The following is a 22859-nucleotide window of genomic DNA, read 5'->3' as shown; positions in this document are numbered from 1 at the left end:
TTCTTGAAGAAAAACCAGTGCCAGACAAGGGCGAGAGTTGCACATAAATGATAAGTGAATAGATATCATCAGTTACATGTAACTATCAGGTTTCATGACAGTATAACAGATTTCTTCCTTCACTTACCTGGTTTATCCCATTTCACTACAACCAAGTTACACTGATAGCCAGGTAATGCAAAAGGTGAGATAAAAACCAGACCTACTGGGAAAATAGAGAGTTTTTTAAAAAAGGAAATACAGAGAGATGTGAAAATGCCACGTTTATTTTTAATCACACTTCCATAATAATTACAAAGTTTGCTTTATCTTCGTTACCTCTGAGAATTATTTTTGTCATGTTTTCTAATGATGTCCATAATATTATCCCCCGTTACAAGGCTATTTTCTAATTGTTTAAGTCTCTGTTGTTCCCTTCTCTTTTGGTCATGAAGATACGGGGAATTAAGCAGCTGTGGGGGAAGAATAGTGCCTGTTGGTTTTACCCTCTTCACAACATCCCAGAAGAGTTTCTTGCCGTTGTTATTGATAAAAGTGATGGCAGTTCCACTGTGACCCAGCCGCCCTGCTCTTCCAACCTGAAAAAGCAACAGCTCAGTTTAAGTTAAGGCTCAGTTTAATATCAAATATTATTTCCTCGTATCTCCTTATTTTCTGTTATAAAACACATTTAGGTATTCAGGAACTCATGTAAAAGGCAATATCTTTACCTCATCCTCTACATACAAAAATTCAATACACTTCCTAGATTAGGGATACACTGATCAGAAGCTTTAGTTTAAATGCACCAAAAATTACCACTTGCTTATGGGACATACCAGAAAATCCATCACTAATACTGAGATCTCATAGAATCACAGTAGCCTAGTTTTTCAAATGTTATAGCAACACCACAGAGATGCACAGAATGTGCAGAGCACAAGATACAAGTATCATCCTAATAAAAGTCCTTCACTTTCAACATTCGTGACAAAATTGTTTCTCTGAATTATCCCAAGTGCTTGAAAAATTAGGAAAGAAGCGAAACAGATTTTGTAATTACAAGAAGAAATAGCAGTTAAGTGCAAGTGTAACTTAGATATTTATTTACTACTTCTTCAAGTACAAAGATTAAAAAAAAGGCATACTGCAGTTAGTAACATGGAATAATTGAGGTTGGAAGGACTTTTGGAAGTCATTCAGTCCCAACTCCTATCCCAACCAATCCCAAACAGGGCTAACCAAATTCAGTTCAGGTTGCTCAGTGCCTTGTCCTGCTGAGTTTGAGTGTTCCCAAGGTTCCAAAACCACCCTGAGCAACTTGTTTCACTGCTTTACCACCCTCTTCATGAAAACGACCTTCCCCTTTTATCTGGTTAGAGTTTCCCTTGCAGCAAGATGTGACCATTGTCTCTTAACTTTTCACAGCTCATCTACAAGAGCAGTTTGACTCTGTCTGCTCTGTAACCATACATTAGCACAATTAAGTCTACCCTAAGCCTTCTCTTCTCCCTCAATCTCTTCATGAAAGAGAACTTCCTTAAGTGGATGTCAAATTTCAGTATACTTTCAAAATAATACTTAAACAAATAAATGACATTTTATTTTTTTTTTTTTTACCTGATGTACATATTCATCCATACTTGAAGGCATATCAAAATTTACTACCAGTTTGACATTGACAAGGTCAAGTCCTCGCCCAAGGACTCCAGTACTTACTATCACTTCATACTTCTCTTGAAGTAATCCCTGCCAGGGGAGGAAAAAGAAATTACTTTTTTTTTCTTTATTTTTATTTCCAACATGGAATCCTATGTTGGATGTAACAATGACCAATGGGTTTACTCAATTACAGAAGACAGATCCCTTATATTCTTGATTTAAATAGCAGTATCATTTACAAAGAGATAAAGAACAACCAGAACCACCATTTTAATTATAAAAGCATCAATTAAGGCAAAATGCATATTTTAATTCGTATTTCAAAGTAAATAACCTAGAAAATAGCGTCCAATATTTATCTGCTCTTAAAATGACCATAACTATAGTTTTATCTGGTCCCCACCTGTTTTCCCCCAGAAAAACTACATGTTTTACCAAAGAAAAACAGTAAACTGTGACCTAATTAAGCCATTTAAAAAAAGAGAAAGGTCATTTTCTATTTATCAAGAACCTATAAACCTTAGGAGGCACAAACCTGTAATATGGCTGTCCTTTCCACCTGAGATTTTTCAGAATGCATAGATGTACACTGTAATCCTGTGATCTTATGAACAGCATCACTCAACAGATCTGCTCCTAGCTTGCAGTCCACAAATACCAACACTGGAGGCTTGAAGAGTTTCTTATCCTGTAAAATTAAACAGTTTATATAAGAAAGTACTACAGTTTGCTGCTCATCATCAAGAACTCTGATTGGATCTCTGCTGCTCAATGTCTCTAGCTGTAATGTCCCATCTAGATGAGTAAATATTCTTAAATTCCATTTTAAGAAGCCACAAGACAGCAGCCATCAACACAATGCTATACATCATAAACATAAGATTTGTAAGTTCAGAATCCAGGTTTATCTCAATAATATGCACATTTTGGAAGTAGGATGCTTTCTTTAAAAAAAATTACATAATATTCTGAATTTCTTTAAGTTCTGAGGTTCAGTTAAAAATTCTTATATATTTCTTGCATAATCTCTGTCAAGACTCCCCTCTTCCATCCCTTCTGTATCGCTAAAATACACTCAAGTAATTAAGGCCTGCAATTTTCATATAAAGAAAATTCAAGAAAGAAAATAGCATTCTCACTTGATTTGTTTTCTATTGACCTTTAAAATGACAAACCACTCCCACGCCATAAAGCAGCTGTGACGGTTTAAGTCCTGTTCTTCTACCACTCCCAGGTAACACAAATCATCGGGGTGTCATCCTACAAATCACCAACAATACCCAAATTGTGATTTTGAACTTAGTTCTAAGAATAGGAACGCAGTGTGCTGCTGCACAGAAGGACGTGTGAGTGGCAGGGGTGGAGGACTTCTAAAATTGCCAATGAAGTTCTCGCAGTGCAGCACTGTTGAAATAGAGCAGTGACATGCTCAACATCACCCCCTTCTTCCCTACATACAGGTCAGAATCAACAATGAGAATGTGACAGAGCTTTGTGAAGATGCGCAAATTTTTATCAATGTCTTTACGATAAAAACATTGCACTTACATTTAATATTTCAAACAGTTTCTTCTTTTTAGATGGCTCTTCCACCCACAGAATTATCTGGCGCACGTTGGAACATGGTAGATTTTTTTCCCCAATTGTTATTCTTACAAAATTGTGCAGAAGCTGATTTGCTAAGTGTTCGATACCCACTGGGATTGTGGCTGACACCAGTATGGTCTGATGATCATGAGAGATGTCTTCCAAAATATCCAACACTTGCTGCTGGAAGCCCATTTTTAACATAGTATCCACCTAAGTAAAAAATATTTTATCTGTATCAGATTTCTCAAAAAACAGCATGAGCCTGAACTTGTAAAGAAAGATGAGCCATGATGCATATGACTGGCATGTAATAATCCAAATGCAGAAGAAACTTCAGTTAAAATAAAAGCTATGTGGGAAAAAAAATAGCTGGTTCCGAGTGGTCTAGTAGCATTATCCCAGCTGTCATGTAGGTAAGTCTATTATAGCCAATAGACAAAGCATTGTTTAAAAATCTCAAACTGTTAAAAGTGCCATTTTCTCATAACAAATACATTTCATCTTTGTAGTGAACATTATGTGTATCTAATCATTTGATAGGGCACCCACAATGACTCTCTACAAGGATCTCTGTATATGCAGTATAGCCTTGAGAATTAACAAACTTACTTCATCCACTACTACAATTTTTATGCCATGCAGTTGAACAGAACTTTGCCTTAAAATCTCAAGAAGTCTTCCAGGTGTTGCTATTATAACCTGCCAAAAGACAAACAAAATCTGTTTAAAGAAATGAAAACCCTATAAAACAACATCAAGTTACAGCACTGAGGTGAGAGCGGTGATAATTAGTGAAACTACTTATGTTCAAATAAACCTCTGAGTTTTTCTAGGTAACTTAATTATGAAGCCTCAAAAGGAAATGAACTGCTTAGTACTCTGATGGAAACATCTAAATACCAGCACTGTAATCTAGTCTGCATTAAAAGAAAAGAAATATTTTTGACCTTACCTGCAACTCTGTCTACAAAAATGGCACCTTTCACTATTTGAAAACAGCAATACTGTGTGTGATCCCTTCCAAAACAACAATAACATTCACTACATTCTATCAGAAATAAAACAAAGAATTATTACTATAAATCTTTCAAGAAATAACAATTATTTCAGTAGTTTACACATACTTAAGAAAAACTCCGCATCGGTGCATATCCACATACATCAACGGTCACATTTCCCTTCTCTGTGAATGTCATGGGAACAGAGCCCTGCAGAGCACCTTCCCACACTGCAGTCCTTACCTTCACACTCTGCTTGAGACGATGAAGCTGTGGTGGCAGCGGTAAACCTCCTACCAGGAGAACTGTTCTCATGTTTGGTAAACCAGCCATGAGTTCTTTAGCTTGCCTTTCTATCTGAATTGCCAACTCTCTTGTTGGTGCCAAAATAAGGGCAGATGGAGTTTCTGTCTACAAAGGAAAGGGAGGTAAGAAATCTGTTGAACACAGAGCTACTTTATTGTTTAGGTAAAAAGCTTTCAAGACTACCTGTCCCAGTACTGAAACACAAAATATGTAGCGCAGCTACTGTGGATACAGTTAGACTGCTAATGCCCTTCCTCTCTGAAGATAGAAAAGAGATTCCCTACAATGAAAAAAAGAAAAAAGGCTGAGAAAGGGATCCAAGTACTATTTTGTTTTGTTATTTTTGTATTTTAGTTATTGCAACTGAAGTTCCAGAAGAATTGAGAATACATGAACTCAAAACACAGGATACTAGCTAAATCTAGAGAGATTGCAAAGATAGTAGTCTTGATATCACAGAAACTTAATATTTCTCCTTATCACCTTTGACACCACTGTGACTAAGCAAAACTGTAAGTATTTGACAGAGAAGACAAAGTACCAATAGGATCCCTATACAGCAAAATAATCTCTCTGAAAACTTCAGAACAAGATCAATAACCCCTCTCACCCAGAGGCTATATATTTATAATCAGCCAGACAGACTAAAGACTAAATTGGTACTGTCTTCAAACATCTTTCTGTTCCCTATCTAAGGGTCTTCAAATTATCGCCTCACTGATACTTCAGCAAATCCAGAAAGCACAAAATTACAGCACAGCAATTCCTCTCAGATAGCAGTTTCTCAAATACAATTAAAACACAGTAACAAAATAAAAAGAATATACAAAGTAAAACAGGAAAATGAGGGAAAAAAAAGCAAAGGCAGAATTACAGTCTAGCTCCAAGATACACTATTTCAGTAACAGTAATCACAGATCATTGAGTACATCCTTCAGTAAACAAACAAAGTTGTCATATGTATTGATACCTATACTGCAATTTCACATAACAGCTTTTTTGGATAGTGCCTGTTGCTTTCTGCTCTGCAACTGGAATATTTATAGATGACCAACAGCAGGAAGTGGTTCCTTTCCTACTGTATCGTCAGGGGAATTACACAGTCCAGAAGGACTTAAGGTTAAGGTGAACGCTTGCCAAGATGAAGACAACTGCCAATTTACCACTACAATTAGAAGTACCTAAGCCAGGAAATGTCAAACAGTATCTCACAAGCACATTTCCCTTACATTCTTAATGTACAGTTTCTCTGTTACATTAAAACAAAAATAATTTTTAAACAAAATACTTTTTACATATAAATTAACTAGTAGAGTATCCTTAAGACAGAAAAGAGATTACGTAGTGAATAATACTCATTGAGACTCCAATTTTGTGCATGTTATCACACGCATACCACTGTCTCATAGACTCAGAGGATAACCAGACAGAAGAGACCCTGGAGTATAACATCACTGCTCCTCTACAACGCTCCTGTGTAACCCCCAGTGATAGAGCACTTTGAAGATGAATAGTTACTTAAATAATCTCTAGACTATTAAGTTGAAATATATATATACGTATCTATAAATCCATAGAAAAGACATATAAGCAGAGTAAAACATCACATGGAATCAGGTCTGAAGTTTTCAGATTTCAAAATCTTCTTGATAGCCACTAAAGCAGTATGGAGCCGCTGCACGAAGCACAGAATGCTATTTGCTGTTATTTCTCACCATACATTCACTGAAGCAAAGATTTCCTTAACTGCTTTCTCCCCATTGACACTGCGAGAAGCCGTTTATAAAGCTAGAGGATTTGAAGAATCCTGTAACCTGAAACTCCTGTAGTTGTCTGATGGTCAGCCAAGCATACTCCAATTGCAATTACCCCATAGCACCATACAAACAACAAAAATCTCTCAGCTACCTGATGCATCAACATCTAGCAACTACTACTTGCAGAACATCTGCAGTGATTTTCTAGGTTGTGTAGGAAGCTTACCTCAGAACTTAGCTGCCTTTCTTAACAAATAGAAACTGTATATTACACAATACTAATGGAGATGATTTAGCATTCAAAGTGCAAAATAATCAACAACCCTCCCCCACAAAGAACCCATGTTCAATCAAATCAATATATGACTTCAGATTAAAAAGACTGCAATTACATTCTCAATTACACTGAAAATCTTGGAGACAAAGTTGCATGCCGCTTTCTGTAAACACACACCATTTCATTACCTCGTTCAAAACCTTCATAATAACAGGGAGCAGGAAGGCTGCTGTTTTTCCTGAGCCTGTGTCTGCACTAGCCACAATATCCCTCCCTAACAGTCCAACGGGGATCATTTGCATTTGGATGGGAGTTGGGACTTCATAGCCAGAATTCTTTAAGTTACTGTTCAAAGTTTCAGGAAAACCACAGTGTTCAAACTCTATAATAGGTCTTGGAACTTGCTGGCCCTGGATGGCAATACCTAACTGCAGTTTAAGGTTCTCAACCTGCTCATCTTGCAAACTTAAGATAAAGGAGTGATCTTTATAGAAATAAGCTGTATTAAGCAGGTGACTTTCTTCTTGAGATTCTCCTTTGGCAAGGTGAGCAGATTTGAGCTTTTCCTCCTTTTCTTGCATTTGTAGAAGGTGTTTGGCTTTACATTCCAAGCTACAAACATCTTCATCTGTTTTGTCACATATATACTCTCCATAGCGGCCACAGACAACGCACACAGGTTCTCCAGGTTCAGCCCAACGCTGGGATTTGCTGAAGGATTTTACGGGTTCTTCAGAAGAGCTCTCTTCGGCAGTATTTCCCTTGTCTTCTCCTGAAGACGCGTCAGGAACACCAAGATCTGACGGCACAGCGACGGGTTCTGTGTGCTGTACAACTTCATTCGAGTTGCATTTTGAAGTGGAAGTTGCTGTTTCAGCTGATTTACCGTCTTGGAACTCAGTGCTCTCCTCTAACGAAGACCCCCCAGAAGACAATCTATTTCTCTTGGCTGTACAGCTTTTGTCCTCATCAGCACTCCTCTTGACTTTAACAGATCTTGGTAAAAACATGCTTCTGTACAGCAGAAAGGAAACAGCCGTTAGTAACTCCTGCCACAGAGAGAAGCACAGAGCCAAGGAAACTTCCAACCTGGAAACCCACCCTCAGTGAAGACACAGAAGCTGCCTCCTTTCAAATATTACCTTGCTGTTAGCAGTGCCGGCACACAACAGCGGCGCTCGGAACGCCCGGCCCGCCGCCCCCCCCTCTGGCCCCGGGAGGCCCCAGCTCATGCCCCGCCCGCTCTCAAAATGGCGGCACGGCGCGGGCGGCTGCTGGGAGCGGGGCAGCGACGGCACGGGACGGGCCGAGGGGAAGGGAGACGGGGAGCTGCGGGCGTGCGGCGAGAACGGGGCGCGGCCGGGTTTCCGCTCGCCTGGAGGAGCCAGGCCCGAGGCCCGGCCGCGTGGGAGCCGGTGCCGCCTCGCCGCCCGGCTTCGTTCCGGAGGGCCGGGCCGTGCGGCTGGCGTCGGAGCGGCGCTTACGGCCCGAGGTGCCGCGAGCACACAGCAGGGGCTCGTACGCGCGAGATCAACGTGCTATTACTGCTCCTCATGGAGGCGTAGGGTACGCTAGACCAATTCCTAGCTCACCTATTTACCCATTTCCAGCACACGCGAGGGCACGGTGATAGGGCTGTTCACGTGCAGCAATCCAGGAAATGACTAATGTTCCAGTAAGCAAAAGGCACGCCGTGGATCCAACCTAAGCCCTTCACATTGCTCTCATATCGCAGTGGAAAAGACCAGAGCGTATCACATTTCGCCAAAGGGCAGAAGAAACTTCCAGACGCTGCCTCAAGCCGTGTCCCGCTCTGCACTACAGCGTCAGCCCCGCTGCTGGGAGCAGCCCTACGGCCCGGATGTGTGCCGGCACAGCAGGCACAGCCGTCCCGCAGCCGCCCGTCCCCGGCAGGCGGCGAGCTGCAGCCGCGGCAGCTACGCCCGGCGGGGCTCCGCTCACTGCGTGCGCACCTCCTGCACAGGGAGTACTCGCCGAGTGAAAGTACTCCCTAAGACCGTAAATAAGGCGGTGCGTGGGAAAGATCTCTTGCTGGAAAGCTCCGAGGCTGCTGTAGTCCCTGCTCTAGTCCCTAGGCACTGCGGGTCCTCCGAAACACATTGCACCTTCCCTCCTTCCTCCTCCAATACTGAGCCCATTAGTAACGGGCTAGTAATTAACACCTCCTTTTCTTATCGTCACCTCGCAGATGCACAAATTCTGTTGGATTTTATAATATCACTGAATGCAGCGGACACAAACACACATGGGCAGAAGAATAATGCCTACTAACACATTCGCCACGACAAATAATTTCAGCTATTACATTTATACCCAACTCTGTTAGACTAATGAAGGCACTAGCAAGAGAATAATATTCAAGTTCATTCCACTTAAATTACTAATATACAAGTATCATAAATTATAATTGGTAATAAAATCATTAATAGTTAATATTATTATTGTTGATATTGAAGTACTCCACTGCTTGGTCTATTTCAAATGATACCAAATCATGTTTCCACGTTGATCCGTGGCGTCTGTATCAAACCCACCAAAAGCAAGTGTAGCATCTTGGATTCCTGCCCGCAGCTCACTAACAGCTATTTTGCCCCACAGTTTATAACCTCTCACAACCATTCCTCATAAGCATGAGCCAGCTTGTCACTTCACTTGTGAACAGTAAATAATTCAGAGATGCAAGGCTGGATTAAATCAGAAAACCGAAATCCCTCTACTCCCAGGCACACGGAGCCCAGAAGAAACAAGTGTTAGGCATGGTATCAGACATGGTACCAGAAGCATTCCAACCAGCAGTGTGACAGCAGTACACACCTCAGCTCTCTGCAGTGATAGCTGCCTGAGTAACCCCTGTTAGCTACACCTGCACCACAACACAGCCTGCAGGCACCTCGCCAACAGCCTGGCTTTTGGGGTTCCATTAACAAATACTTCCCAAAGGCTAAGAGTCCAAAACACTTCAGTATAGTGCATTTTACATTTCCTCTGTAGCCAAAATAGCCTTATGCCAAGTCTGTATTTTCCATGTGGGGTGAGCTCCCAGTGTAGGCTGACACACTGACAGTGGACTTAAATTCAAGTAAAAAACAGAGCCCAACACATCACTCCCTGCAGTGGGAAGTGTCACTGCTGACACATCAGAGAATTAAAGCGTGCCTCCAAATCATGCATCAGAGCTTGGGATTTTCTTTAAGCTATAGGCTGCACATTGAGATATAGCATATTTCATGTGTCGTGATTCTGAAATAAGGAATTCCACAACCTGAACTGTGGTTGTTAACGTCATAGTTCATTAAGAGCAATATATTTATGATGATGTTACTTAGAATAACTTCCCGAGCAAAGAGCAAAAGAGCACATCACAACACCTACATGTGGAGTAACCTAAAGATCTACTAGCTGCAAAGAAAGGTAGGATGTCTTTCCATTCAGGTGACACAGAAATCAGAGCACGTTTACTTGGAGATTGGCCCCATACCTGCTCCATCTGATGCTACAAAGAAGTGAAATAACTGTTTCTTCCATATTTAAGGATTTGGAAGGCTCTTTGCAGATTTGTAGGTAAGGCAGTAATTAGCAGCTCTAAGCTGAAGCGCACTTAAAGAATTGTTCTTTGAACAGACCACTCAGTCAATGACAATCAGGGACTCCACTGGTTTCTGAATTACAGCTTTAAAAGAACCACATGTGAAAAATCCAGATAATTCAAATAATGTGGCTAACCCTTAACTAGTCAGTTCTGCTAACATTCATATCAATTGCCTTGATTAAGTACAGACATTAAATGCACTGCATTTATTCCGAGGCTGGGCAGTAAAGAGGCAACTCCTAAGGTTGGTGCAAATAATCAGCAAAAAAAGGCTTGGGCTCAATTCTCAGGGCTTCCTGAGCATCCCTTATTGGGAAAGCCACATTCTAAGGAGATATTGGTTGATATTTCTCTCTGCAGAAGTCTGTGGTAAAATCTCTATTAATAAAAAACTAATTAAACCTCAACACTTAAAGAATATTACTGAGTTGTGGGTTTGTTTATAAAAGCACCAAAAAATTCCACCCTGAGCCCTGGCATTAAGTGCCAAATTCCTACAGGTACAGAAAGTCTTCATCTTCCTATGCCATGTCAGACAAGAAGCAGGGATATCACCTATTGCTGCTATTTGCATTTGCTGTTTTTTTCTGTGATCAATTATTTTTCCTCTACTAACATCAGAGATACAACTAACAGAACACAGTTCTCTAAGAAATGACTTTATAATTATGGTACTACATGCCCAAGAAGTTATTTTTCCATGACACAACCGCCATGTTAACATAGACCCACAAAGTATTCCACAAAAGCTGAAATACTTTCACCTTCCACGTAATTCTATTGCTCTTCTTGTAAGGACCTCAAATCTTTACATTTGAGAGCTGCTTACCGCTTTGCTATCTAGATTTGTGTAACAATTAAGGCTGGTTTATTGCTGTATGAGATGGGCACACACTCCAAAAATGAGATTAAAGTCCCATGATATGCGCTCACTGAAATTAAACCTCCATTCTCCCCCTTACAGGGTCCCAGACAAATAGATGGGAGAAGAAAACACACAAGAGACAAGGGGCATTACAAGTCCCAGCTTGCCAGATGACCTTTGTTTGCTGCATGTTACCACCACTGCCAGCTGCCACTCCTGGCTTTGGAAACCACTGGAAGCTGCTGCAAAATAGAGGAGCCTTCCAACACGTGCACTTACTGCTATTGGCTGACTTGGTGGTTACACAGCTCCAGAAGTCAAGTCCCAAAAGCTTCCTTTATGTCAGCCTTCGCTGCTGCTCTGAGTGACTGCTAATGCTAGGCTCCAGCATACAGAATTTTAAAGGCCTGAAATGTCATCTTGCACACAAAGTATTCAATGCACTCTTAACAGTTCACCTACAAAAATACGATTCATGGATAATTTTTTCCACTGACTCACTCTGAAGATCTGACATTCACTTTGCAGTCCTGTGACTTATTTGGTATTAATATTCCTAGCAGAGATCTTTGTCATATGCTAAAAAAGACGTCGACTGCTAAGCAAAATAGAGGATAAAATAATTGTGATGTAGTTTACCAAAATGAAGTTACACCTTCAGCTTAAATCCTTTTCCACAAGAGCTGTAATGCAATGTAGATACCTCGTTACTGAGTGGAACATTTGTCCATGACTTTTTAACAGAAAAATGTATCCGAGTTCAAAAGGCAATATTTGTTTTCAGAAATCCTTTATGTCCAAAATGCATGCAGAAATTTTACTGTTCCTCCTCTAAAAGTACTTCTTCCCTGTTCGCATTCCTTAAGCAGAGAAAAGAACAAGACTGTTCACTTTTGCTACAGCTAACACTCTCGTTTTTCCCCCCACATTTTTTTTCCATAAATTCCAAAACTTACAAACTTGGAAAGCTAAACAAGTGAGGCTAAGAAGTCTCCTGTGAGTTCCTCCCCACTGAATAATGTACCACCATTTGCTACAGCCCACACTTGTGCTGCTTTTTTTTTCCTCTATCACCTGGGAGGCCATGGTTTTCATTAGCTGTAGCAAACAGCACAGTGGTGAAGAACTGATCTGTATCTGGTCTTAGCACAACTACATTTCTGACCTATTAGTCAGAATAAACAATAAACACCATTTATTAGTCAAAGTAAAGTGTCTATACTGGCTGCATCACCACAGACAACAGCTAACTCAGGGTACAACCTATCAGTAGAAAGCTACAGCACTGACATTTGAAATGAAACAACTGTGCACTGGACAGACAATATTACACAGTACTGTTAGCCCTAGAAATTATTTACCTTACCATTTAACTATGGCTTCAAGTATAGTTTAGGCCCTTTGACTCTTTATGAAGAACTACTTTATTTTTCTGAAAATACATTTCAGCAGGGAAAAAAATGGTACAATCAAGTCATTACAAAACCTGTACTCTGCTCAGATTTTATGGAGTTAAAAAACACTTATGTAAATCTGTGAAAACACCTTAAAATTCTAATACTTGCTTTTTTTTCCCCTGCCTTCGTGAATTACTGTTAACCTGATCATATATTTTAATTAACTTTATCCTTGCACTTGGATATTCACTCATGACAAAAACAAATTGCCCTCCCAGGCAAATGCTAGTTGGAAGATAAGCATGCAGCAGCCATCCTACAGAGATACAAAAGCACAGATATAAGAATGACAGAATAACAGGACTGAATAGCAAGTCTTTAAGTTACACCTTCCTCCTAGCATAAAGTGCCAAAAATGCTTTAGTCTACATTCCAGCCCATGAATACCAAAGCCCTGTGGATCAGTTTGAAGATGGACTGGGTAAACAAGGAGATGACCAAGTCTGTGTAAATCCCAAAATAACCTTGCTCTAGGCCTTAACAGTCCATCTCTGAATGCTTACCATTGCAAAGCTTGGCTCTAATTACAGGTTTCTCCAGTTGCTTTTATTTACGTTCTTCTAACAAACTCAGCTCAGACAAAACAACTGTGCTCCTAGTTCAATTCCAGCCTAATCAGTACTTCATGGTACCAGCAGATTAGTTAAGAACATCCCCTCAAAACCAAACATAAGTAGAAATAACTCACCTGAAAACAGCTTCCAATCCATTACCTCCCAAGTTCATTAAAACTCCCACCCACTTCAAAGTGGAAGACAGAACGTGGCTCAGCTCCTCTGATCAGTCAGAGAATGGCATTGTACCGAATACTTGTTATTGTATGACTTTGTTGCTCAAGTGTAGATCTCACATAGCTCTACAAGAAAGATTATTAGATGTGACCAGATAAATCAGAAGTACTTCTCTCTTATGAGAGATATCTAAATTCAGTATGTGCAATTATTATTTTTTTTTCATAAAAGATAATGTTCTTATAGGCTACAAAGAACAGCAAGTACAGTTAAGGTGTGATAAAACTGAGGCCTTGGAAACACTAAGTGAAAATAGCAATAAACAGCAACTATATAAGACCACAGATAACCCAAAGAGACGAGAACATAACACTAAATGTTCAAGAAAATATAAATCCTTTAAGCCTCTCTTAAGCTTTTTCTTCTGTGAACTATTTGCAGTATTTATCAACTAGCAGTTACAAACACTAAGCAGACAACACTGCACTTCCCATGCCTTGTGGCACCAAATTCCCTGTTATTTAATTGTCAGTTCCGTGATCACAGACCTCTAGAGATGAAACAGATCTGTCCTTCTGAAATTTAGCTAGTTTCCTAAATGTTGTTTACTATGGGAACACGCAGTCAATGCATTAGCTCAGCTTGATAAAGCACAATAGCTATTAAAAAAGAAAGAAAGCATAACAAATGCAGCCTATCTCTCACTACCACACTTGAATGACTGCTCCCCTATGCTTATTGTTAGAAAGATTCAAAGAAAATGCCAGTAACCTTACAGCTGGTGACTCTAATACCACAGGGTAGCAAGAGAGAAATCATGAATGCTTCCTTATTAAGCAGTTTTGTTTGTGCTGTTCCAAGAAAGATCTGCCAAGAACTTTCCATGCAAACCTTATTTTTCTGGGATTTGTAACTTGGCTGTAAAGAATTCCAGCATAATAATGCCCGGTTCAGAACAATTCAGACTGCAGGTTTTAAAATATACTTCTAAATTTCAGAATAAATGCAATCTACACTAAATAAGATAAACAATTTAGCATTTAATGTATTTTTAGTTGTTACCTTGAAAAAATTGTCATCAGCAATGTTGCACTCCAGATCATTATACATATACTAACCTTTTGGGTATTAAACAAATCTGAAGAAGTCCAATATAAACAGAGACTTTCGTGCTGTAAGCTGAAATCTCCACTAAAATGTACTTTCCCTTTAGGAAAAGCTGTATGAAATCCATATGAAGGACTCATGGAATTCCACTTGCTGAACAATCCAGTGGATTAAATCTGTGCTAATTCTTAAGACAAAGCAGCTGACTTGGCTGGAAGGATAGGTTGGGACAAAACTGGCAAAAAAAACACAGCACTCTTACAAAAAACAAACTTATAAAGTCCACGTTAGAACAGTCTGGTTTGGTTTTGTTTAAATCAAATGATTAACCGTTCTGAGCCATGCAAATGTCCATTTCCAGTTTTCCAACTTCCTTTTCTTTTGGCACAGGATCTATTGGAACAAGGTCATTCTGTACAGTTTCTTGCCAAAGCAACATTGTTCCACGTTGCAACTCGTAAGATACATAGAAATTAGACTGTTACATGTTGCATCATGTAACAAAGACGACTGAAGCTCCAGATAAGGAAAACTCCCTTCCAGAAAAAGGCCAGTGATGAAGAAGCCAGAAGGCTACAACCATTACCTGAGCACTGGAAAGAGCTGTGCAAAGGTGGTGGCTTAGGCTTGTGCCCAAGAGGTAGAAACCTCCCAGCAATTCCAAAACAAAGAGACAACAAAAATATACCGATCAGTTACAAAATTCTTCTGAACCCACCTGGCAGGATCATTGCCAGGGAAATTCTTGAAGATATTTATATAGCTGGAAAATACCATGACACAAATGTTTCCATTCATTTTCTTGAATGATTGTTTTTCTCCTCAGGGGGCTTTGCCTATACCACGAGACCCCAGAAAACCCCTACCTGCCTTACAGTTCTGTGCAAATTAAAACTAGGTAGGCACATGAAATAACAGCTCCTCTGAGACTATTTCCAATTCAGCCAAACACGTTAGATATATAAAAGGATAAATGCTAGACATGTTTCATCATTCTTGAGGGCTCCATGAAAAGGAGTAAACCCATGGCTCTCATTCTCATTCTGCTCAGCTTCAGAGTAAACTAAAGCTGCCAGAGGAATAACTCCCCCTGACATTACTGATTTAAATACTTCAAAACAGAGCATTACTGCACTATTCAACCTGAACAAGGAAAAAGCGTGGCTAGACAGACAAGAGATGCGTAAGAACAAAGAGAGCCTACCAGATCAGTGGGACTCAAAACAAAAACAAAAGGCTTCTGTATTACCAACCCTGTCTGTTCTGCAAGAAGCCACAAACACAGTCAGTGGTTACAAGTGGGAGTTGGCCCTGGGAAGCATGTCAGTAAGGTTTCAGTGATTAAAGAGACAGCAGAAGTGCATCTCCACGCAGATGGCTCTTAATCACCTGCTGATACACAGGAAACCTGCTCTCTAGTAACAGCTAGTATCCTAGCTATTTCTGTGGGACTCTTAACTAATGAAATCACAGCAGTGTTATAGCATAAAAGCCTTATTTACTACTGTTTGCCTACTATCACAGAACCTAAAACACTGTAATTTTGACTCTGAAGTGACTTCACCACTTCATTCTACATTTCCACTAGTTCCTGACTAGAACATCTACAACCCAATACAACAACATGTTTACAATGCTTATTTTTCATCTCTTTTTTCTTAGATGTCCCATCTTCAGTTCATTTCTTCCCTCCGAGAAATCAAATAATATTCCTAATTGTTCTAGCACAGTACTGCATAAGTCCTTGGAGGTAAAAGGAACAAAATGTGACAGTGCATCCCAAGCCCTGCATACACGTTCTTATTGAGCTGTTTTGTTTCTCTCATTCTTTTTTTCTGGTGACTAAAACTCACTGCTCTTCCTAAAAGAGAACACTGCAAGCTGGGTCAGGGACTCAAGTACCCAATTCCAGTAGATGTCTTACGAATAGTGAACTATGCACTCAATTGAACAAGCTGGACCTGCATCAACAGAGTTTACTGCAATATCTTTTTTGTTACCTTACATTCTTCAATCAGGCAGTTGCTTCCTTTCTGTTAAACACGGGGAGGAAAGCAGGGAAGAGCTTGCCTCAGACACGAGTTGCCAGACCAAAGGGAAGCCGAAAGGTATATCATCAACTCCCCTTTCTTGTCCTTATTTCCAGGGATTACTTCTGTTGCATCATATAACAATTCCCTTGATTCCGTGTAATGCCTACAGGCACACTCTCACCCAGGTTGCTGCTTCACTCATTCAGTAAATTATCACCTTTAAGGACTGTACTGTGTTAAGACAAAGCCTATGTGAGGGATTATGAAGATCTGTGCAGAAGTAAGCGTCCCAGATGTTCTTTGTCTGGCTCAGACGTCTCCCAGAGCAGTGATCATCACGAGGGCTCAAATCTTCTTTAGAAAGCAAGTTTCAGCCTGCTTGCCCCCTTCTTTCATTTTCATTCAACTATACTGGCTAACAAAAAGAGAAGGCTCTGTTTCTGACACCCTCAATTATGACTGCCACTTCCATTCTTTGTGCTGAAAAGTGAAACAACCGCTGCCCCTGCCTAGCTAAGACAGCTGAGAAAATGCCCTGTGCTTCAACACACACTATTTGGCAACAGAGTAACCCAGCCACTCGTCATTTAAGGGCAGCTGAGGAAGAAATAGTTCATAGGTAGCAGGGTGGACCAGCTGATGACAGACCAAAATAAAAATGCTATACATTATAAAGGCAGTGGATGAAAATTACTATAAGGTAATATTCACACAATATAGGGCAACAGCCACACACAGATTTTAAAAAGGTGTCAAGTAGAGAAGCATAATTATCAATACTAATAGAATGGACAAAGAATTGAGCTCTGCAATTCTTAAATGAAGAAAATCCTATTAGAACCAGCACGTGCTTCAGCAGGAGAAGGCCTAGAGTAGCTGCTACAGTAACTGACTAGCATATAGAAATAGATGTGCAGCAAAAATTTGTAGTAAAATTCAACAGGTGCTACAATAAGGGTGAGGTCAGAACCTCCTTGAAATTATGGTTATTCAGATAAATACAAAAACCAATTTATGAAGCAACAGTAGATGCTGCCACAAAATCACAGACCAAATGCAATATGGGAGTTGTGTGACTGGAGGGGCCTTACGATGCAGGGGGTGCACGCTGCTGGGTGGGTACAAGGGAAACAACAGAAAGAGAAGCAAAAATAATTCAGAAGCCTTAAAGAAAACAGTGAAGTTACAGCAAACTAATACAGACAGCATTTAAAAAAATCTAACCATACACAGACAGCAGTGTGAAAGGTGTGACAAAGGAACTCTTTCATTTCGTACTGATTTCAAGAAAACATGACTTCCACATACCTGCTTGAAAAGTGAACAGCTAAAATAAAAGTATCTACTCACACCACTATCAATTTCTCAACCTGTTGTAAACAAAGTGAAGGACAATAGGTACTGGAAAAGCAGTCAAGTTGGAGTATAGCAGATAAGGACAACCAGAACTGTTGATTGGCAGATTAAGTGATAACATGAAGGCTAACCATAGCAGCAAAGAATATACAGGTAGGACAGAATAACCAGAGAGATGTATACATTTTTTGTAGTTCATCTCTCGAGATGTTCTAGAAGAAAAAAATCATCCAAGTGACTTCTTCAAAAACACATTTTTTGCATGGCACCCTTGATCCAGAAAGACAATCATGAAGACAATTAAATTTTTTCACGTCTTTAGTGGCAGTGATTTCAAATGGGAACTACACACAGTTAACCTTAAAAATCCTTGTTACAAGTTTTTAAGACTAAAAATGTGTACATTTCGTTTGAGTCAACTATTAGAATACTTGTTGTTCTTTCCATGTTTCTAACATACATTGCAATAGGGGTGTGTTTAAATCTAGTTGTTCTACATGAGGCTTAGATATCCCATTCTTTTTGGGATATTAAAAATATTTTCAAACTAACTGTAAGATATACATCTTTAAAGCCACTTGGAAAATATTAACAAATTAAGTTAAGGCCAAAGACAATTAAATGCAGCAGAATTGTGTGTACTCAGATTGAGATGATTTCACCATATATGCATAATCAAAACCTGCAATAACACCAAGGGTCAGTCTGTGTACATGCAGGGATACAACACGCATCTCTCTGAAGCACACTTTCCACACCTACCTTTGGAACAGTGTGCCAGCTAGTTGTACCTGTGCCCTAAAGTAATCATGGCAGTGCCTCACTAACATGCAATCTGTCTACAAGTTAAGGGAAACTGAGAAACTGCCTAAAAAAAGTTAGATAACACTGTTTGAAGAAAAATAAATAGAATTTAAAAGCTTCATCGGGCAGTTCCTGTGTTATTTCCTTTACTTTCTCTTCTGCACCATCTTTACTGTAATCCCTTCTAAAAAAATAACTCCAGTGCATTTAAAGGGCACAAGAATATTCCTGTTCTAATGGAGCATTCTCTCCCAGTGACTGCCGGTCTCATTCAGACACACATGGGCTTCACTGGAAACTGAAAGCAGAGCCAAAAAATGGAAAACTGAAGCCTATTCATACTCAACCAATAAATGCGAGGCTTCCAACAGATGACCTCTTAGGAGCATTCACATACTTCGACACAGACAGAAACAAAGTGGAAAAAAAGAAAACCAACAGAACAGCCAGCCACTTCAACGGAGTATAACACCGCAGGAAAAGCTGTACAGTTTACTTTCATTCAGTCTGTGAAAAAACTCCTAACTGATTTAAACTTCATACACCTGAATACACAATTCATGAACTAGAGTCATCCTTTTTACTCTGAACTGCAGTACAAATAAAGCATTATCTAACAGCTACCATTGTAGTAATAACATTACATTTTATTTTTGTACAGAGCGTTCCTTGAAGTGTATTTCTCACCATAATCTTATTTTACAGTGCAGATAAGTTAGCTCAAGGCTTCAAGGTAACATCCATAAAATCACACTTAGGATTTTCCTCAGAAAATGAAGGATACATCTAAATGGCCATAAGGGGGACAGACATCTTGAACTGGAAGAAGACAATACCTATTCCACATAATTTAAAGTTTACAAAGAAGAAAAATATAAGTTACATAGACAACCTGAGAGGAAAGGCACGTCAGAGAAAACAGCAGACTTACAAAATGTTATGCAAGAAAAAGAGCTCTAAAAACACCTGACAAATACACAGTTCCAAGAAATGGGCAGAACTTGAAAAGCTGCCCATATGATAAACAGACAAGAAAAAAAGAATTATTAGAAAAATCAGCAAATTAACTAGAGAGAAAAACACAGAGGAAAAGAAACAACCAGACAATTAACCAAACAAACTGAAAGTTTTCACTTAGACAATAAACTAACAGAAAAACTTAAAAAGCAAAAGTTAAATAGCCACCGTTGTACTTTTGGATTACCCTGTAACAGCAAAAACACTCTCACTCCATAGAAACAAACCTTCCAAAAACAAACAAAACAAACAAACAAACAAACAAACAAGAACCCCACAGCTTGCAGAAACAGCATATATATTGTAGCAGAAATGCTACGTCACAGCTTGAAGCAGTGATTGAGCACCTGGTGGGAAGGCAGGGCCAACCCAGAGGAGCTCAGGTGTGTGCAATGCAGCTCATTGACCAGAAGGGGTGGAGGCAGGATCCACCCCCCCCTTCCCAGACCTCATTTAAGAGTTGGCAGTGAATGCAAGTATGTTTTGTTGGATAGCCCTTTGTACCTTAGGTTTTCTGAGGATAAGCAGCTTTTTTTTTTTTTTTTCCCCCTTTGTTTTTAGAGCTGTTTCATTGGGGTTTACCCTCATTTGCTGCAGCCTGGGACTTTGCTACACTTTTATAGCTGTACTTTTTGCTGTTTTACAGATTTTCACAAATACATCAGTAATCACATCAAATAATTTTGATAATTCAGACATACTGATGCTAGATAATATCTGTTAAAAAATGTACTTCCCTAGCTCTCACTTCTTGAGAGGTTTTACTGTTACTTATGAAGCAATACCAAAAGGGTAGCTTAACAGTGATTCCACTTCAGAAGATATCTTTGTGTTAGGATATCTATTTCAGAGTCATCTGTATGTCACCTTTTCAGTCTGATATGTGTCTGAAGTTTCCTGAAGTCAACAAGTGTAGTCATTAAGGACTGTGGTGGGACATGGCTGCTCCTTGATCTGTGGCATGCTAACCTGTGTGCATTACCTCTACCAGACTCAGAGCATGTCTCCTACTACAGCCATTTTTATCCTGACCACTGGAACTTCTGGAAGAGAGAAAGAAAAGGAGGTGAGAGCATTTTCCACAGAGAAGTGTCAGAGCAGTAGTTTAAGATAATATCCCCATGGCATTATTTCTAGTTTTTTCAAGATCAGGGCTGAAGTGTTATGTGCTGGAATATTTCCTACAAACTGATATATTTGTGGATTTACCTTAATATGCCAGCTTAAACCAGCTGTCACTAACTAGTATTGCTAATTTAAAACATGATGTTATGAAATAAGAAACTACGAGGTACAACTTGAGCGTAATTGCTCCCTAGTTTTGTGCTAGCCTCAGTTTAGTCTAAGAGAATCTATCCTAGACAAAGCTTTTTTGGAAGGCATAAGAATCTTGACACAAGGGAGAAAACAGAGGTTTAAAACTGTTGGTCAAGGTTTGTTGCACACTCTCCCAAGGTTACGACTACTGGCAATAACCTTCTCCTACACCATTGTTCTTAACTTCATGGTCATATGTGGCACTGCTGCCTCATGCCGACTGCAGATTCTGTACAACCATTGTGTAAGTGACTAAACAGATGACAGTGAAGGATCAGGTCTATGGTATAGCTAGAGGATAAAACTAGTCAAGTGGGTTTGTAATCTGGGGTAGAGGGAGCGAGAGGAAAGGAAAGCAAAAGAAAAATCCTCTGGGAGCTGCTTGTTTTATTTCTTAATACCTTCTTTCCACCTGGAATAAACTTGACAACATAAAATACTTTGCAACAGAAAGATTGTGTACAGAAGAGTTTATCACTATTGAAGTATTTTAAGATGAATAAACAGAGCAGAAGGGGATGAGCCCTCACTGTATCTTCTCTGTTTATTTCTTCCGGACAATTAAAGCAAACTTAAATCACTTTCTATGTTGACTGCTGATACCTCTGACAATGCAGTGAGCAACATCACATTTAGGTGTGTTTGCAAAAGTAGAGCTGGAACAAGCAACTAAGTGACTTCTTTTTTTACTCTCAGATGCCTTATCTTGTAGGAGCACTGAGCAGGTGAAAAACATTTCTATTACAGTTACCATGGCACAGCATTTTTAGAGTTTCTTTTGCGAATCTGAATAGGTTTCAGCAGCATCAAGTCTGCACCCATACCATTTTTCACACAGACAAATCCAGAAGGCCATTAAACACAGCTATTCTTCCTTATTGGGATTATGCAGCATTTTGTAAAGGGGGAAAAAACAGCCTTTTTTTTTTTTTTTTTTTTTTTTTTTCCTGTACTGTTTATTTGATGATCTTATGAACTCTTGAAGTGGGTCCATAGCCATCATACTGAAGTGATGGCCTTGGTGGTTTCACAATCTCTGTTTCCCTGCAAGTCCATCTGATGTCCAGGTGTTTCCTTGGTCACACAAGAAGTAAGTGAACTGGAATTTGGGAGTATGTTTTTCTCTCTGACCATTTAGGGCTTTGAAGCTCCTGCGTTCCAGGTGTTTGTTGTTACACAGTAACAGTTAAGCTACCTTTCTAGAAGTAATGTGAAAAACAGCATGAATGAATGCTTAAGTGTCTCATACTTTCTGAGGGAAGCATGCAAGTACAGGTCTGACTTCAGCTGTTGAAAGCTAAGCCTGTACTTCCCATGAATGCGGAGTACTTTCCCGTGCCACACCTGCACACGGGGCTCTTCCCACTTCCTACTGCGGGAATTCCAGCCGGCTCCCGTCAGCGAGGCCGGGCTGCCTCATAGGCCCGGCATGGCCGCACGGTACGTGCCAGAAGCACACGTAACGCGCAGCAGTGAGATGCGAAGTCCGATTGAAACGCAAAGACGTAAGACAGCAGAAAGCATTATGTGAATACCTCAGAGTTTCCCGCTCAGGCCGTGCCAGCCCGTGCCGCTCGCCGCTGTCAGGAGCGGCCCCTGCAGCGACCGCTGGGACTCGGAGCGAGAAGGGCCCCGCCACAGAAGGGCGATGCGTTCCGGCCCGCGCCGCCCACCGCCGCTTCCCGCCTCCCCGCTCTCCCTCACGCAGCGCCCCACAGATCGGCCCCGGGGAAGCCGCGGTTCCATCGCCCCCTCGGCAGCGCGCCCCGCTCGGCCAAGCGCTTCCCCGCTCAGAGCCGCAGCAGCGGAGCCCCTCCCGCCCCGCTACGAAGAAGGGCGGGCAGGCCCCGCGGTCGGCAACTACCGCCCTTCTCTTTCTTGTCGTTTCCTCGCCGCCGGACCCCGCCAGACACCCCCTTACCGCCGGGCAGCGCTCCGCCCCGCCGCCTCCGCCCGAGGCGCGGACTCGGCCCGGCGCCAGAACCGCCCCTGC

The 22859-nt window shown here is 40.5% G+C and overlaps 1 protein-coding gene across 7 annotated transcripts; it reads right to left on the bottom strand.

Moving 5' to 3' along the window:
• Positions 1-248: 248 nt before the first annotated feature.
• On the bottom strand, positions 249-22839 carry DDX59 (DEAD-box helicase 59). 7 transcript variants are annotated; one of them, XM_046944610.1, is made up of 8 exons: positions 22402-22839; positions 6758-7583; positions 4473-4640; positions 3841-3930; positions 3190-3441; positions 2177-2329; positions 1600-1728; positions 249-578 (listed from the first exon to the last, which is right to left on the bottom strand). In XM_046944610.1, the coding sequence occupies exons 2-8, from the start codon at positions 7577-7579 to the stop codon at positions 315-317; spliced, it is 1878 nt and encodes a 625-aa protein (XP_046800566.1). In that variant the 5' UTR covers positions 7580-7583; positions 22402-22839; the 3' UTR covers positions 249-314. The 7 variants fall into 7 exon arrangements, with proteins under 7 accessions (XP_046800566.1, XP_004943159.3, XP_046800564.1 ...); XM_004943102.5 differs by having other exon boundaries at positions 22788-22839; XM_046944608.1 differs by lacking the exon at positions 22402-22839 and adding an exon at positions 14351-17262.
• Positions 22840-22859: the final 20 nt, after the last annotated feature.

This window comes from Gallus gallus, chromosome 8 (genome assembly GCF_016699485.2).
Source record: "Gallus gallus isolate bGalGal1 chromosome 8, bGalGal1.mat.broiler.GRCg7b, whole genome shotgun sequence".
Taxonomy (NCBI): domain Eukaryota; kingdom Metazoa; phylum Chordata; class Aves; order Galliformes; family Phasianidae; genus Gallus; species Gallus gallus.
The sequence above is the reverse complement of the archived record's forward strand: the minus strand, read 5'-3'. Positions and strand labels throughout refer to the sequence as shown.

Excerpts from the sequence above, each read along its gene's own strand:
- DDX59 (XM_046944608.1), bottom strand. The coding sequence starts at position 14,466 with ATGGATTTCATACAGCTTTTCCTAAAGGGAAAGTACATTTTAGTGGAG. Across the intron at positions 7,584-14,350 it reads ATTTGTTTAATACCCAAAAG|AAGCATGTTTTTACCAAGAT; the intron begins GTTAGTATATGT and ends TCTGCTGTACAG. Across the intron at positions 3,931-4,472 it reads GTCTCAAGCAGAGTGTGAAG|GTTATAATAGCAACACCTGG; the intron begins GTAAGGACTGCA and ends GTCTTTTGGCAG.